Source organism: Hemitrygon akajei, chromosome 14 (assembly GCF_048418815.1).
Source record: "Hemitrygon akajei chromosome 14, sHemAka1.3, whole genome shotgun sequence".
Classification (NCBI taxonomy): domain Eukaryota; kingdom Metazoa; phylum Chordata; class Chondrichthyes; order Myliobatiformes; family Dasyatidae; genus Hemitrygon; species Hemitrygon akajei.
Window position 1 is genome coordinate 4,517,369 of NC_133137.1, and position 16,479 is coordinate 4,533,847.

The 16,479-nt window shown below is 44.5% G+C and overlaps 1 protein-coding gene across 3 annotated transcripts in view; it reads right to left on the reverse strand.

Annotated features, from left to right (window-relative positions):
• Positions 1-3,456: 3,456 nt before the first annotated feature.
• LOC140738240 (solute carrier family 2, facilitated glucose transporter member 11-like) overlaps positions 3,457-16,479 on the reverse strand; it is an 85,733-nt gene continuing 72,710 nt past the window's right edge. For all 3 annotated transcript variants that reach the window (XM_073065383.1, XM_073065382.1, XM_073065384.1), the window contains exons 9-12: positions 15,419-15,520; positions 12,608-12,683; positions 6,809-6,936; positions 3,457-4,765 (exon numbers count right to left, since the gene is read on the reverse strand). In XM_073065383.1, coding sequence (XP_072921484.1) covers positions 4,544-4,765; positions 6,809-6,936; positions 12,608-12,683; positions 15,419-15,520 — 528 coding nt within the window. In that variant the 3' untranslated portion in view covers positions 3,457-4,543. The remainder of the gene's footprint in view (positions 4,766-6,808; positions 6,937-12,607; positions 12,684-15,418; positions 15,521-16,479) is intronic.

Consider the following 16,479-nt stretch of genomic DNA (forward strand, 5'->3'; position numbering starts at 1 on the left):
AATTGCTTTGCTGTTCCTTGTCTCCACCCAGACTGCTTTATGATATGGGGTTGTGGAGTCACAGAGTTACGCAGCAGGAAAACAGGCCCTTTGGCCCAACTTGATTGGGAAGTCTTTAAGGAACAACAGAACTTAACTAAAAAGACAATACGGGGAGAAAAAATGAGGTACGAACGCAAGCTAGCCAGGAATATAAAGGAAGATAGCAAAAGCTTTTTTAGGTATGTGAAGAGAAAGAAGATAGTTAAGAACAATGTTGGGCCCTTGAAGAATGAATTGGGTGAAATTGTTATGGGAAACAGAGAAATGGCAGAAGAATTTAATGAGTACTTTAGATCTGTTTTCACTAAGGAAGACACAAGCAATCTCCCAGATGTATGGATGGGCCAAGGACATAGGGTAACAGAGGAAATGAAACAGATTGACATTCGGAAGGAAACGGTGATGAGAAGACTGATGGGACTGAAGGCTGACAAATCCCCAGGTCCAGATGGTCTGCACCCTAGGGTACTAAAGGAGGTGGCCCTGGAAATTGCGGATGCATTGGTAATCATTTTCCAATGTTCCTTAGATTCAGGATCAGTTCCTGAGGATTGGAGAATGGCTAATGTTATCCCACTTTTTAAGAAAGGAGGGAGGGAGAAAACAGAGAACTATCGACCTGTCAGCCTGACATCAGTGGTGGGAAAGATGCTAGAGTCCATTATTGATGAAATAGTGGCATATCTAGATAACAGTGATAGGATTGGGCCGAGCCAGCATGGATTTACCAAGGGTAAATCATGCTTGACTAATCTGTTGGAGTTTTTCGAGGATGTAACCAGGAAGTTAGACGGGGGAGATCCAGTGGATGTGGTGTACCTCAATTTTCAGAAGGCATTTGATAAGGTCCCACATAGAAGATTGGTGGGTAAAATCAAAGCTCAGGGCATCGGGGGGAAGGCATTGTCATGGATAGAAAACTGGTTGGCAGATAGAAAGCAAAGGGTAGCGGTGAATGGGTGTTTCTCGGAATGGCAGGTGCTGACTAGTGGGGTGCCACAGGGCTCGGTATTGGGACCACAGCTGTTTACCATTTACGTTAACGATTTGGATGAAGGCATAGAAAATAACATCAGCAAATTTGCTGATGATACTAAGCTGGGTGGCAGTGTGACATGTGATGAGGATGTTAGGAGAATTCAGGGTGACTTGGATAGGCTGGGTGAGTGGGCAGATACTTGGCAGATGACGTTTAATGTGAATAAGTGTGAGGTTATCCACTTTGTGAGTAAGAACAGGAAGGCAGATTATTATCTGAACGGTATAGAGTTGGGTAAGGGAGTAATACAAAGAGATCTCGGAGTCCTTGTTCATCAGTCACTGAAGGTGAATGAGCAAGTGCAGCAGGCAGTGAAGAAGGCTAATGGAATGTTGGCCTTTATTACAAAGGGAATTGAGTACAAGAGCAAGGAAATCCTCTTGCATTTGTACAGGGCCCTGGTGAGACCACACCTGGAGTATTGTGTACAGTTTTGGTCTCCAGAGTTAAAGAAGGACATCCTGGCTGTAGAGGAAGTGCAGCGTAGATTCACGAGGTTAATTCCTGGGACGTCTGGACTGTCTTGCGCAGAGAGACTGGGCTTGTACACGCTGGAATTAAGGAGATTGAGAGGGGATCTGATTGAAACATATAAGATTATTAAGGGATTGGACAAGATAGAGGCAGGAAATATGTTCCAGATGCTGGGAGAGTCCAGTACCAGAGGGCATGGTTTGAGAATAAGGGGTAGGTCATTTAGGACAGAGTTAAGGAAAAACTTCTTCTCCCAGAGAGTTGTGGGGGTCTGGAATGCACTGCGTCGGAAGGTAGTGGAGGCCAATTCTCTGGATGCTTTCAAGAAGGAGCTAGATAGGTATCTTATGGATAGGGGAATCAAGGGATATGGGGACAAGGCAGGAACTGGGTATTGATAGGAATTGATCAGCCATGATCTCAAAATGGCGGTGCAGGCTCGAAGGGCCGAATGGTCTACTTCTGCACCTATTGTCTATTGTCTATTGTCCTGCTGATTAAAGAGCCTTGCTGTGCTAGTCCCATTTCCCCGCATATGGCCCATATCCCTCTGACCCCTTCCTACCCATTAACCTGCCCAAATATCTTTTAACTGTTGTAATCATAGCCTCCTCTGGCAGCTTGTTGTATATATCCTCGACCCTCTGTGTGAAAAAAATTGTAGTCAACATTGTGACGTTGAGCTGCAGTCACATCTAGACCATGCCAGAATAAACAGCTAACCATCATGTTGTATTTTACATGTACTTTCCTGTACACTCAGTAGTCACTTTATTCACTTGCAAATATCTAATCAGCCAATCTTGTGGCAACAACCCAATGCATAAAAACATATGGATTTGGTCAAGACATTCAGTTGTTGTTCAGAATTAGGAAGAAATGTGATGTGAGTGACTTTGATTGCTGGTGCCAGACAGGGTGGCTTGAGTATCTCAGAAACTGCAGATCCCCTGTGATTTTCATGCACAACAGTCTCTAGAGTTTATAGGAAATGGTGTGGAAAACAAAAAATATCCAGTGAATGGCAGTTCTGTGGTTGAAAAGGCCTTCCTAATGAGAGAGGTCAGAGGAGAATGGTCAGACTTTCGAGCAGACAGGAAGGTGACAGTACCTCTCATTAACAAGGCATTTGGTCTGAACAACTGAACCTCTTGACCATGTCTGCATGCTTCTATGCATTGAGTTGCTGCCACGTGATTGGCTGATTAAATATTTGTATTAATGTGCAAGTTTACAGGTGTCCCTAATAAAGTGGCACTAAGTATATATTACTCCTGTTGTGTCATGACAGGATTAGAATTTGTAATCTCTAGATTGTTAGAGCATTTCTGCATTCCGGAGTGCAGATTTGTGTAGTGGAGATTTTGTTCACAAGTAGAGATTCTCATCAAATGGGACATTTGGTGGGTTTGGTTTTGTTGATTGCCGGTACCGTTACCCTAGCCATATTCATTATGTTCCTGGCAAGTGCCTGTGAGAAGGTGGAGAGTCTGTGAGAGACCAGAAGATGAGCCTTTCATTATAAAGAACCACATTTCTGCCCTGCTCTTGTAATGATTTCACTGATATCACTCATCCATTTACGTTTCTGGTCATTGCCAACATTCAAAACAATTGAAAGGGAACAAAGCACAGGCAGGGTATGTGGTATGCAGTTGTAGGAAAGCAGCATCCATCATCAGAGATCCCCACCACCCAGACCATGCTCTCTTCTTGCTGCTGCCAACAGATAGAAGGTACAAGAGCCTCAGGATTCGCACCACCAGGTTCAAGAACAGTTACTACCCCTCAACCATCAGACTCTTAAGCAAAAAGGGATAACTACACTCAAATTCACTTGCCCCATCATTGAAATGCTCCCACAACCAATGATCTCAATGTTAAGAACTCATTATCTCATGTTCTCGTTATTTATTGCTATTTATTTATATTTGCATTTGCACAGTTTGTTGTCTTCTGAACACGAGTTGATCTTTCATTGATCCTGATATAGTTATCTCAGAACTGGATATGGTGACATATATGTACTTTGATAATAAAATTTACTTTGAATTTTGGTAGGACTTTTCTTGCTTGGAATGGTTACCACCTGACACCTACTGGTGGGAATGTTGTTTCATTTCACCCTGGTCTGCAATCTTGTGCCTATCCCTACCTGGCCTGTATAGAAGGTGGGTAATCAGGAATCCATCAGCAGGGGTTCCAGTATATTAAGGCTGAAGGCTGAGGGTAGCTGCTGCTGAAGAAGGAACATTTCTGTTTTGCGCACTGTAACCACTTGTGGATGCTGGAGACTGCCTGGGTTTAGTTTCTTATCAGGTGAGTTGTCGCCTGTCGGCAAATAAAAAAATGCTGATCTTACACAAAGAGGAAAGGAAATGTTAAACTATGATGTACTAAACCAGCAAGGTTTGAATCCCAGCACTGCTGTAGCAGAAACAAAACTGAAGTGAATGTGCTACATATATTTTAAAACTAAGACTAACCCCAGTAAGATGTACATAGCACATTTCCATTTCAATAAAAAATGAGTGTCAGTTTCTCACGCTAGCAGTTTAAATTCAGCAATAATCAGGGTATTGCAACAACATTCTATCAGGTTCTTGTTGATAACATATAGCAGAAGACTGAAGTTTCCATGGAAACAGGCCTTACACATATTGCTGGAACTATTCTATTAAAGACTTTTGAGCGACTACCTGATTTCCTTTGATATAAAAGTCTGTCTTAAAAAACAATTATAAATATAACTGCCGCATCATAACAGGTAGGGTGCATGCCTGCAGATGGACGAAAGGGGCACTTTATCCAGATGACAGCCTTGCCCTATTGCCCACCAGTCAGTACTATAGGCAACCAGTATAATTTTTGACTAAATAAAAACTCTTCCCTTGTCAGGAGCACAGGGTTTATCACACGATACAATGTGCAACTTCGCTGCTCAGTTCAATGCATCATCCGTTTCTCTTGAAGGACATTTTCCAGAGATTAGAATGCAGTTGACATGATAATCTCCACAGTGCTTTGTGGGAGTGAACCGTTAGCTGGCACATGGAGCAGTGCGTTTTGGAAGAGCTTTCTTTTCTTGAATTCTTCGGTGATTTCGAGTGGTGTCTTGCCCCTTGTTTCGACTATGATGAAGGAACCCAGGACAGAGAGCGCTAAGCAGACTGCGCTGAAGATCAGGAAGCAGAGGTAGCCCAGACTGTCCTGTAACAGAAAGGGATAAGGACAAACAAATCCTTGCTGAATGAGGTCCCCTTAGGTCAAACACATAGAGAGGTCAGTGAGTGAGACTTGAATACAGTAAGGGAGTGAGATGAAGAAAGTGTGTCAGTGTAAAGATTTTGGAGAGAGACTGGCAGAAGGTAAGTGAGTGACAGAGGGTCAGTGAGAAGGACTGAGGGTCAGTGGGAAGAGGTTCAGGGATTGAGGCTGGGAGAGGGTCAATGAGTGAGAAAGGGTCAGTGAAACAGACCCGGACCCAGGGTCAGGGAGTGAAACTGGGAGAGGGTCAGGGTGTGGGAAAGGGTTGGTGAGACAGACTGAGGGTCAGGGATTGAGACTGAGAGAGAGTCAGGGAGTGAGATAGGGTCGGTGAGACAGACTGAGGGTCAGGGGGTGAAACCAGGAGAAATTTTGTGCGTGGATTACTTAGTGACTGAGACTGAGGAATTATGAGCAAGAGAGCGTGAGTGGGTAAGTGAGACATTGGACGGGCCAGTGAAGTGGAAACTGGAGGAGTTAGGACAAATGTGATGGTGAGGAGGGGCTCACTCCATGAAGAATCTGATATAAGTATGGAAGAGTTAGGACAGGTGTGACGGTGAGGAGGGGATCACTCATGAAGAGTCTGATATAGGTATGGAAGAGTTAGGACAGGTGTGACGGTGAGGAGGGGCTCACTCCATGAAGAGTCTGATATAAGTATGGAAGAGTTAGGACAGGTGTGACGGTGAGGAGGGGCTCACTCCATGAAGAGTCTGATATAAGTATGGAGGAGTTAGGACAGGTGTGACGGTGAGGAGGGGCTCACTCCATGAAGAGTCTGATATAAGTATGGAGGAGTTAGGACAGGTGTGACGGTGAGGAGGGGCTCACTCCATGAAGAGTCTGATATGGGTATGGAAGAGTTAGGACAGGTGTGACGGTGAGGAGGGGCTCACTCATGAAGAGTCTGACATAGGTATGGAAGAGTTAGGACAGGTGTGACGGTGAGGAGGGGCTCACTCCATGAAGAGTCTGATATAAGTATGGAGGAGTTAGGACAGGTGTGACGGTGAGGAGGGGCTCACTCCATGAAGAGTCTGATATAGGTATGGAAGAGTTAGGACAGGTGTGACGGTGAGGAGGGGCTCACTCCATGAAGAGTCTGATATATGTATGGAAGAGTTAAGGCAGGTGTGACGGTGAGGAAGGGCTCACTCATGAAGAGTCTGATATAAGTATGGAAGAGTTAAGACAGGTGTGACGGTGAGGAAGGGCTCATTCATGAAGAGTCTGATATAGGTATGGAAGAGTTAGGACAGGTGTGACGGTGAGGAGGGGCTCACTCCATGAAGAGTCTGATATAAGTATGGAAGAGTTAGGACAGGTGTGACGGTGAGGAGGGGCTCACTCATGAAGAGTCTGATATAAGTATGGAAGAGTTAAGACAGGTGTGACGGTGAGGAAGGGCTCATTCATGAAGAGTCTGATATAGGTATGGAAGAGTTAGGACAGGTGTGACGGTGAGGAGGGGCTCACTCATGAAGAGTCTGATATAAGTATGGAAGAGTTAAGACAGGTGTGACGGTGAGGAAGGGCTCATTCATGAAGAGTCTGATATAGGTATGGAAGAGTTAGGACAGGTGTGACGGTGAGGAGGGGCTCACTCATGAAGAGTCTGATATAAGTATGGAAGAGTTAGGACAGGTGTGACGGTGAGGAGGGGCTCACTCCATGAAGAGTCTGATATAGGTATGGAAGAGTTAGGACAGGTGTGACGGTGAGGAGGGGCTCACTCATGAAGAGTCTGATATAAGTATGGAAGAGTTAGGACAGGTGTGATGGTGGTGAGGGGCTCACTCATGAAGAGTCTGATATAAGTATGGAAGAGTTAGGACAGGTGTGACGGTGGTGAGGGGCTCACTCATGAAGAGTCTGATATAAGTATGGAAGAGTTAGGACAGGTGTGACGGTGAGGAGGGGTCACTCATGAAGAGTGATATAGGTATGGAACTGACCACTTGAAGACTGACAAAGGATACTTACAACCATGGAGGAGAACAATATTCCGAGAAGGAAAAGGCCAAACCAGTTGAGGAGGCCATTGATGACAAAGCCAGCCGGCCGATCAGACTGCAGGAATATTTCCGAGGGTAGGATGAGAGCCACTCCGCCTGGAAAATATTGTTTATATTACACATAGCTTCAAAAGGCCAATGCCTTCGCTTTTTCAGAATGCTCTGCGGTGGGAAGCAGAAACATTGCAATGCAAACAAAAATTGGAACTAGGATGATACTATCCGAGAGTCAGTCAGAATGATAGAAGCTGGAGAAGGACATCCCGTGGCAGTGTGTCGATGCTGCACAGTTTGCTGCTGTTCACTAGTGAGCAGGAAATGGGGATTCTGTGCCAGGAGTGGCAGTCTGTGACAAAACCCTCAAATACTACAGAGAGTCCCATTTTAGAGAAGCATTAGCATGTGTAAGGTCGTAAATCTAGTCAGCTCCATCTTGGGTACTAGCCTACAAGGTACCCAGGACATCTTCAGGGAGCGGTGTCTCAGAAAGGCAATGTCCGTTATTAAGGACCTCCAGTCACCCAGGACATGCCCTCTTCTCATTGTCACCGTCAGGTAGGAGGTACAGAAGCCTGAAGGCACACACTCAGCAATTCAGGAACAGCTTCTTTCCCTCTGCCATCCGATTCCTAAATGGACATTGACTCTTTGGACAGTACCTCACTTTTTTTTAAATATATATATAATATTTCTGCTTTTGCACATGTTTTAAATCTATTTAATATACATAATTGATCTACTTGTCTATTATTATTACTATTTTTATTTTACTTATTATCAGTATTTTTCTCTGCTAGATGATGTATTGCATTGAACTGCTGCTGCTAAGTTAGCAAATTTCGCATCACATGCCAGTGATAATAAACCTGATTCTGATTCAATTTAAAACAAACATCAGCAGGAACAAGAATTCTAGGATATAGTAAGCAGCTTCCAGCCAGGACCCCTGAGGCAAGGGAGCTTAGCCATATGCACTCAGAGGCCACTTTATTAGGTACACCTGCTCGTTAATGCAAATATCTTATCAGCCGATCATGTGGCAGCAACTTAAAGCATAAAAACATGCAGACATGGTCAGAGGTTCTGTTGTTGTTCAGACCAAACATCAGAGGAGAGAAGAAACATGATCTAAATGACTTTGACTGTGGAACAATTGTTGGTGCCAGAGGGGGCGATTTGAGTATCTCAGAAACTGTTGACTTCCTGGGATTTTGACGCACCACAGTCTCTAGAGTTTCCAGAGAGTGGTGTGAGAAAGAAGAAGCATCCAGTTGTGTGGGTGAAAACGCCTTGTTAATGAGCCAGGCTGGTTCAAGCTGACAGGAAGTGGAGTAACCATGCGTTACAACAGTGGTGTGCAGATGAGCATCCCTGAACGCACACTTTGACCGTTGGAGTGGTTGGGCTACAGCAGCAGAATACCATGTACAGTGGCCAGTTTATTAGGTACAGGAGGCATCTAGTAGAGAGGCCGCTGAGTGCACGTTTACATGTATTAGGAATTTGCTGTAGTGTGGTGATGCAACTTGCAACAGAACAACTTTCAGCAATGATAAGGAATAAAGAATTATAAAAAATAAAGTTTGAGGTTAAAATACAGATAAGGACTAAAATATGCAGAAATACATAAATATTAGCTTGTATTTACAATGTAATCTGCCTTACAAAAAATGGTTTCAAGTGTTTACAGTGACTAAATTGGTTGATCTGATTAACTGTTTGGGAGAAGAAATTTTTAAGATGGGGTGATGTTTTTGTTTTAATAGCCCTATCGCATTTCCCCGAAGGAAGCTTTTGGAAAAGACAGTTTGCAGGGTGGGTAGTGTCCACAAAGATTCTTCCTGGTAGACTGCAGCTAATTACCTTTCCTATTGTCCTGACAACTTTCTGTAGTTTTCATTTATTCCGAGAGGAGTCTGCACAAAACCAGACAGTAGTGGTTGATGTGTGGATGCTCCCTATGATGGCAGTGTTGAATTACACCAGTGTGTTCTGGGCAAGAAGGAATTTTACCACCTGCCACAGGAAATACATCGTCAAGACAATATTTTTATGGTTCACCCACATGACATTTGGCAAAATAATGATGGGCAGAAACCAGCATGTGAACTGGTGCTAACAGCAGAATTGTTGATGATGAGTGAGTGGTGAAGAGGGACATTTCTCCTGAAGTTGATATGCATCCTTGAAGGCATTCAGCTCCAAGTTGTTGTGATTGCACTGGGGCACTAGCTTGTAGGTGGTAACTTTCTGGTGGTACTTGGATATGTTGCCTCTGGTGATTAGTCCAATGATAGTGGTGTCTCGTCAAACCAATGGGTTGATAAAGTCAAGGCATTTAGTGCCTTGTCTGTTCTGTTGCTGTTCTGAAAGTCCAGTGCTCATCACTGCCTCTTCCACTTTTGGTGTCCGGTGTCCCCTGACAGCCAAGAGAAGGAGAAGCTCTCCCGTTCTTAGAATTTAGATGAAACAAATCTCTACCTTGTGGACAGTGAAACTGAAACTAAACCCTGAAGCAATACAAAAGCAATTCATTGGGTTGGGGCACAGCAGCAGCCGGTATTTCTACCGTCAGTAGACAGCTGACAGCTGACAGCTGTTTACAGTCTGCTCTGACAGTCAGTAGGAGCATGGCAGTTCCAACTTTGGCCTCACACCATTCATTCCCTTTGTCCCCACGCCCCTCCACTTCCTTGTAGTTTAACTGTCCATCAGCCTATGCCTTGAATACATTTAATGATTCTTTTTCAGTGGCTCCCCAGGAGATTTGCAACTATCTGAGAGAAGAAATTCGTTAGCATTGCTGTCAAAAATTGGTAAACCTTTTGCTATGAAACAATGCCTCTTATTTCTAGATACGACCACTAGGGGGAAGATTCTCCCAGCATCAAAGACTGAGATAAGTTGTTGAAGAGATTAGAGAAGAAAAAACTGAAGCAGAGTTTGATTATCTTTTCTGGCTCCCCTCCTACCCCTTCCCTTCTCATATGCCCTTCATCTCCCTCATGTGCCCCCCCTCCTACTATTTCTCCCATGGTCCACTATCCTCTCCTATCAGATTCCTCCTTCTTCAACCCTTTACCCTTTCCACCTATCACTTCCCTTTTCAGGCAGAGACCCTGCATCACTGCCCTGATGAAGGATCTTGGCCTGAAACATTGGCTGTTTATTCATGATCTTATATGCTGCCTGACCTGCTGAGTTCCTCCAGCATTTTGTGTGTGTTGTTCTTGATTTCCAGCATCTACAGAATATCTTGTGTTTATTATCTCCTAACTTCTAGCTTCATCCCCCCAACCCCCACACACCCTGCTTCCGCTCAACCTGACTTCACCTATCATCTGCCAACCTCACACCTTCCCTTCCCCCCCTAACATCTTGTTCCGGTTTCTTCCCCCCCCCCCCCCCACCTTTTGCAGTCCTGATGAAGGTTTTTGGCCCAAAAGATCGACTGTTTATTCCCCTCCATAGATGCTGCTTGACGTGCTGAGTTTCTCCAGCTGGTTATGTATTGCTCTGCATTTCCATAGTCTCTTGTGTTTTGAGTTTGATTATGACAAGTTACATTGAATTTATTGTAACTTACAATATTAACTTGAGCACAGCCCCCCAGGAGCAGTCCAGACTCTACAAATGTTATATTATTGACACAGTTAAAGGACAAAAGAACCCAGCCAACAACGTTCAATCTGCTCTACAGATGTGCAGTAGAGAGCACCCTAATGTGTTGCCTCACTGCATTGTACAGAAACCGCACGGAGGCACTGCTACGGGTTGTCAAATCTGCTCAATGCATCACCAGCCATCAAACACATCTATAAAGAAAGGTGCCTGAAATGGCCAGTATCATCGCAAAGGATCCCACCCACCCTGGTCATGGACTCTCTGTCCCACTCCCATCAGGGAAGAGGCCATGTAGCATCCACACTAGAACCACCAGACTCAAAAACAGTTACTTTCCCCAAGCAGTAAGGCTGATCAACACCTCCACCCACTAACCCACCCCTCCACACCCCCAACCACCACTACTTTATCATTTCCTGTCAGTCACCTTATGTACAGACACCCCTGTGCCTGGCATCACTTTATGGACATACAATCCATCGATGTATAGAAGCTATTTTATGTTTTTGTGTTTTTATTGTTATTATGTTCTTTACCATGGTTTGTTTCTTTGTGCTGCATTGAATCCAGAGCTTTTATTTTCTTCTGCCTTACACTTGTGTACTGGAGTGACGTTAAGCAATCTTGAGCATTGAATCTTGAACAGTTTTTGCGTTCCCTGATGATGAGCTTATACAAATCCACATTTATTTGTCTCAATGCTCTTCCATAGGGACAAAAAAAATCAATCTGGATGACCATCGTTGATACAGAGCAACTTTTGAGCCTTTTTATGGGAGAATGCATCTTCATCTTCAGTGCAGCAAGCTGCTGCTGAGTCATTATTGAACCTATGTACCGTACCTGACTTCCACTCCATTTAATCCACTGGAAAACATGCACTGGTAATTCCATAGTGCAACTGCTCCCTCAGACTGTCACCTAGGTGAGATCTTACTGCACCATCTCTGGTATCTGGCTAATACTCTTACTCATATATAATTCAATCCTTGCCTCTTCTTCAATGCTGAGGTCCATGGGCAAGGGTATTCATATCCAGGATATAAATACCCTGAAAATCGGCTTCTGTTTTGCACTGGAACACAGTACGTGACAAACATAAATTAGATTGATCTAAATTACCATACAGTAAATCACACAGTTTACAGGATAAAAAATAAGAAGAAATAAATCTGACAAAAGTGCAACTTGACAGAAATATAGTCTGAGGTAGAAGTAGTGTCCTTCAATTTGGTTTAGGAACCTGATGGCAGCAGTGACTAAGCTGTTGTTGAACCTGCAGTCATTTAAGACAACAGGGAGAGGGGAAGCAAAGTGGCATTGAAGTCAAGATTAGATCAGTTGTGATTTTATTGAATAATAGGCCCCAGCTGAAGGGCCAAATGGCCTCCTCCTATTCCCAATCACATACCTCACAAAGCTGATGAAATTGTGAAGTTAAATCTACTGGGTTAGTTCAAACCAATAGGATATGCAGTGTACTCACGGAACACCCTGGGATCATTGTGCAGAAGAGAAGAACCTTCATCATCTGCTCATTTTACATGTACAAGATACAACACGCCCACTGTATTTGATGTAAATGTCACAGCAACATCAGCTCTGTCCTGTGGCCCAATCCAAGCTGAGGTATAGAAACATAGAAAATAGGTGCAGGAGTAGGCCATTCAGCCCTTCGAGCCTGCACCGCCATTCAGTATGATCATGGCTGATCATCCAACTCAAAACCCTGTACCTGCTTTCTCTCCATTCCCCCGATCCCTTTAGCCACAAGGGCCATATCTAACTTAATATCTAACTTGAGTTTGTGCTGCTTGATTTTGTTTCAGAGAGTGGTCTGTCGGTGTGTGAGTGGCAGAGTTCCTCAGGTTACAATGAGTTTAACAAAACATTCTCATTGCAATCACAAGTCAGCATTCCATTTGAATTAAGCTCGGCGGCTACAGCTGCCTTAATTTCTATACATTCACTATTACAGGGAGTAGATTACCACCAGGAATCCACAAATGTCAACTTGAAGGTGAACCTGTAGCTTTGAGGGTGGCACTCGCCTATTTTCATGTGTGATGCCGCTGTAGGTGGTGGCTTTCAAGACCAGGGAGGTTGACTGGGGAGCGAGGAGCGCCTGCACAACTTGGCTCACCTGGACCGAGTCCATAGCTGATAATGTAAGCAAAAATGAAGATGAGGCTGCAGTACGGCATCCAGCTGACAAGATGCTGCAGAGAAAAAGCAAGGCAACGTGTCAGCTGTGGGGAACAATGCACAGCTCCTCACCTCCTCCATCCCTCACCCTTGTTCTGCTTCATTCACTCCATCTCACTGAGGACCACCGTGAAGATACAAGATTAGCAAACACAAAGTCCAGTCAGCCCTCATCCACCCTCACATCAGTCATGGTATTGTGCCGGTGAAATTTATTGGTAACTCATCCCCCGTTACTTTGCAAAGTAGTCCAGATATTTACATTGGGGATATTAGTAACTACAGAATCGTATAGTACAGACTGTGGCCAATAGTCCACTTTACCTGTGGAATTTCTGCCAAAAACTTGTCCGATTTGTCCTACCCCTTAACTCCAAGCTATTGACTTGCTAGTGTTATCTTTCCTAAAGATCAAAGTCCTTTGAAAGTTTTTAGTGAATCTTCCTCTAACGATCTTCAAATAAAACCGAACGTAGCAACTCACTGCATTAAAAATATCCTCCCTTCTGCACCTTTGGCAGTTTTCCTTAAGTCCGTGGTTACAGGCCTCCAGCCAGTTGAAATGATGACTCCCTCTTAACTCAATAATCTGTTTATGTTTTGAACATATCTATTAAATTTCCTTCACTTCCTGCCTATAAGTGGAGTCCTTTGATGCTGGTACCATACAAATAACTTTCCTTTTCTAACTCATAGCATGGACGCTGTGTAAATCTTACGTTAGTTTTCTGCAGGAATAATCACAGTGATAAACACAGACAATTCCCTTCTCTTGCCAAAACTCAAACACACTGTTGGGACTATGTGCAGTCTTTGGTGGCCCTTGGAAAACGTTGCACTTGGCGTACTTAGTGTATATATATATATACTTAGTGTAATTGATTTACTTACTTTTTTCATATATTACCATAAGGCATAGGAGCAGAATTAGGCCATTTGGCCCATCAAGTCTGCTCTGCCATTTCATCATGGCTAATCCAATTTTCCTCTCAGCTCCAGTCTTCAGCCTTCTCCCCGTATCCCTTCATGCCCTGACCAATCAAGAATCTATCAACTTCTGCCTCAAATATACATAAAGACGTCCTCCACAGCTGTCTATGGCAAAGAATTCTACATATTCACCACTCTCTGGCTAAAGAAATTCCTCTTCATCTCCATTCTAAAAGGACACCCTTCTAATCTGAGGCTCTGTCCTCTGGTCTAAGACTTTCCCACTATAGGAAACATCCTCTCCGTATCCACACTAGCAAGAACTTTCACCATTTGATTGGCTTCATTTAGGTCACCTTCTCATCCTTCTGAATTCCAGTGAATATGGACCCAGAGCCATCAAACACTCTTCATATGACAAGCCATTCAATCCTGGAATTATTTTTGTGAACCTCCTTTGAACACTATTGCTTTTATAGCAGGAATACTGTATAATATGATGAATGTGTGGTGAAATGACGGGACTGTGTGGCGGAATGAGGGGACAGTGTGGTGGAATGAGGGGACTGTGTGGTGAAATGAGGGGACTGTGTGGTGGAATGAGGGGACTGTGTGGCGGAATGAGGAGACTGTGTGGCGAAATGAGGGGACTGTGTGGCGGAATGAGGGGACAGTGTGGTGGAATGAGGGGACTGTGTGGCGAAATGAGGGGACTGTGTGGTGAAATGAGGGGACTGTGTGGCGGAATGAGGGGACAGTGTGGTGGAATGAGGGGACTGTGTGGTGAAATGAGGGGACTGTGTGGTGGAATGAGGGGACAGTGTGGTGAAATGAGGGGACTGTGTGGTGGAATGAGGGGACTGTGTGGCGGAATGAGGAGACTGTGTGGCGAAATGAGGGGACTGTGTGGCGGAATGAGGGGACAGTGTGGTGGAATGAGGGGACAGTGTGGTGAAATGAGGGGACTGTATGGTGGAATGAGGGGACAGTGTGGTGGAATGAGGGGACAGTGTGGTGAAATGAGGGGACTGTATGGTGGAATGAGGGGACTGTGTGGCGGAATGAGGGGACTGTGTGGTGAAATGAGGGGACTGTGTGGTGGAATGAGGGGACTGTGTGGTGGAATGAGGGACTGTGTGGTGAAATGAGGGGACTGTGTGGTGAAATGAGGGACTGTGTGGTGAAATGAGGGGACTGTGTGGTGGAATGAGGGGACTGTGTGGTGGAATGAGGGACTGTGTGGTGGAATGAGGGGACTGTGTGGCGGAATGAGGGGACTGTGTGGTGAAATGTGGGGACTGTGTGGTGAAATGAGGGGACTGTGTGGTGAAGTGTGTTTTGTTTTGTCATATTTTGTCTTATTTCCACTAGGACAAATACATTCTCTTTATTCTATTTAACATTTCTATCATTTTAAAACATCACAAATTGATACTCATTCATTCTACAAAACTCAAGGTAATCCAAGCTGGGAAATGGACAGTTAACATTTCGGATCAAAACCCTTCATCTGGACTCGAAAGAGTACTGACTGATGACTCAGAATGTAAACTGCACATTTCCCCCCAAGTTGCTGTCTGGCGTATTGAGTTCCTTTATGTGTTTGTTCAGATACCCAGCATCTGCAGTTTCGCTCATGTCCCTAGGTGATCTGTGTTGTTTCATCCAAAAAGTCCTTTCTCTCTTCATTTTCTCCTTTCTTCCCCTGTTCCCCTGAGGCCTGTAACTGTCTTTTTGCCCTTTCGTTAATGTCCACAGATCAGAAACCTGAATAGTTATGAATGCTTCTTTCCTTCTGGCCCCACCCATTGGTGCTCACCTGCAGAGCAAAGGTGATCGTCAAAAGTCCTGTCCACAGGCCCATAAAGCCTAAGCCCCCACAGAGAAGGGATTTTCTTCCAGTTCGTTCAACAAAGAAGCCCTGTACATTAAGATTCACAAAATAAAACACAGAGTTTAAAACACACAGAATCCCCTTTGGCTACAGGGGAAGTGCCAGAGGACTGGAGAATGGCAAATGTAGTTCCCTTGTTTAAAAAAGGTAATAGGGAGAAACCTGGGAACTATAGACCAGGGAGTCTTACATCGGTGGTCTGCAAACTATTGGAAAGGATTCTTGAGGATAGGATCTACGAGCCTTTGGAGAAGTACAGTCTACTCAAGGATAGTCAACATGGCTTTGTGAAGGGAAGATCGTGCCTCACGAGCCTGATTGAGTTTTTTGAAGAGGTAACAAAAGAAATTAATGAGGGTAGGGCAGTGGATGTGGTCTACATGGACTTTAGCAAAGCATTTGACAAGGTCCCTCATGAGAGACTCATCCAGAAAGTCATGAGGCATGGGATCAGTGGAACCTTGGCTGTTTGGATAAAAAATTGGCTTAAAGGAAGAAAGCAGAGGGTAGTTGTGGAAGGAAAGTATTCTGCCTGGAGGTCGGTGACTAGTGGAGTGCCGTAAGGATCTGTCCTGGGACCCCTGCTGTTTGTGATTTTTATAAATGACCTGGATGTAGAGGCGGAAGGATGGGTGAGTAAGTTTGCGGATGACACAAAGATTGGAGGAGTTGTGGATGGAGCTGTAGGTTGTCGAAGGTTACAAGAGGATATAGACAGGCTGCAGAGTTGGGCAGAAAAATGGCAGATGGAGTTCAATCCGGATATGTGTGAGGTGAAGCATTTTGGAAGGACAAACCAGAAGACTGAGTACAGGATTAATGGTCAGTTACTTAAGAGTGTGGATGAACAAAGGGACCTTGGGGTTCAAATCCATACATCCCTCAAGGTTGCTGCGCAGGTTGATAGGGTAGTTAAGAAGGCCTATGGGATGCTAGGTTTCATTAACGGGGGATTGAGTTCAAGAGTAGAGCAGTCATGTTGCAAC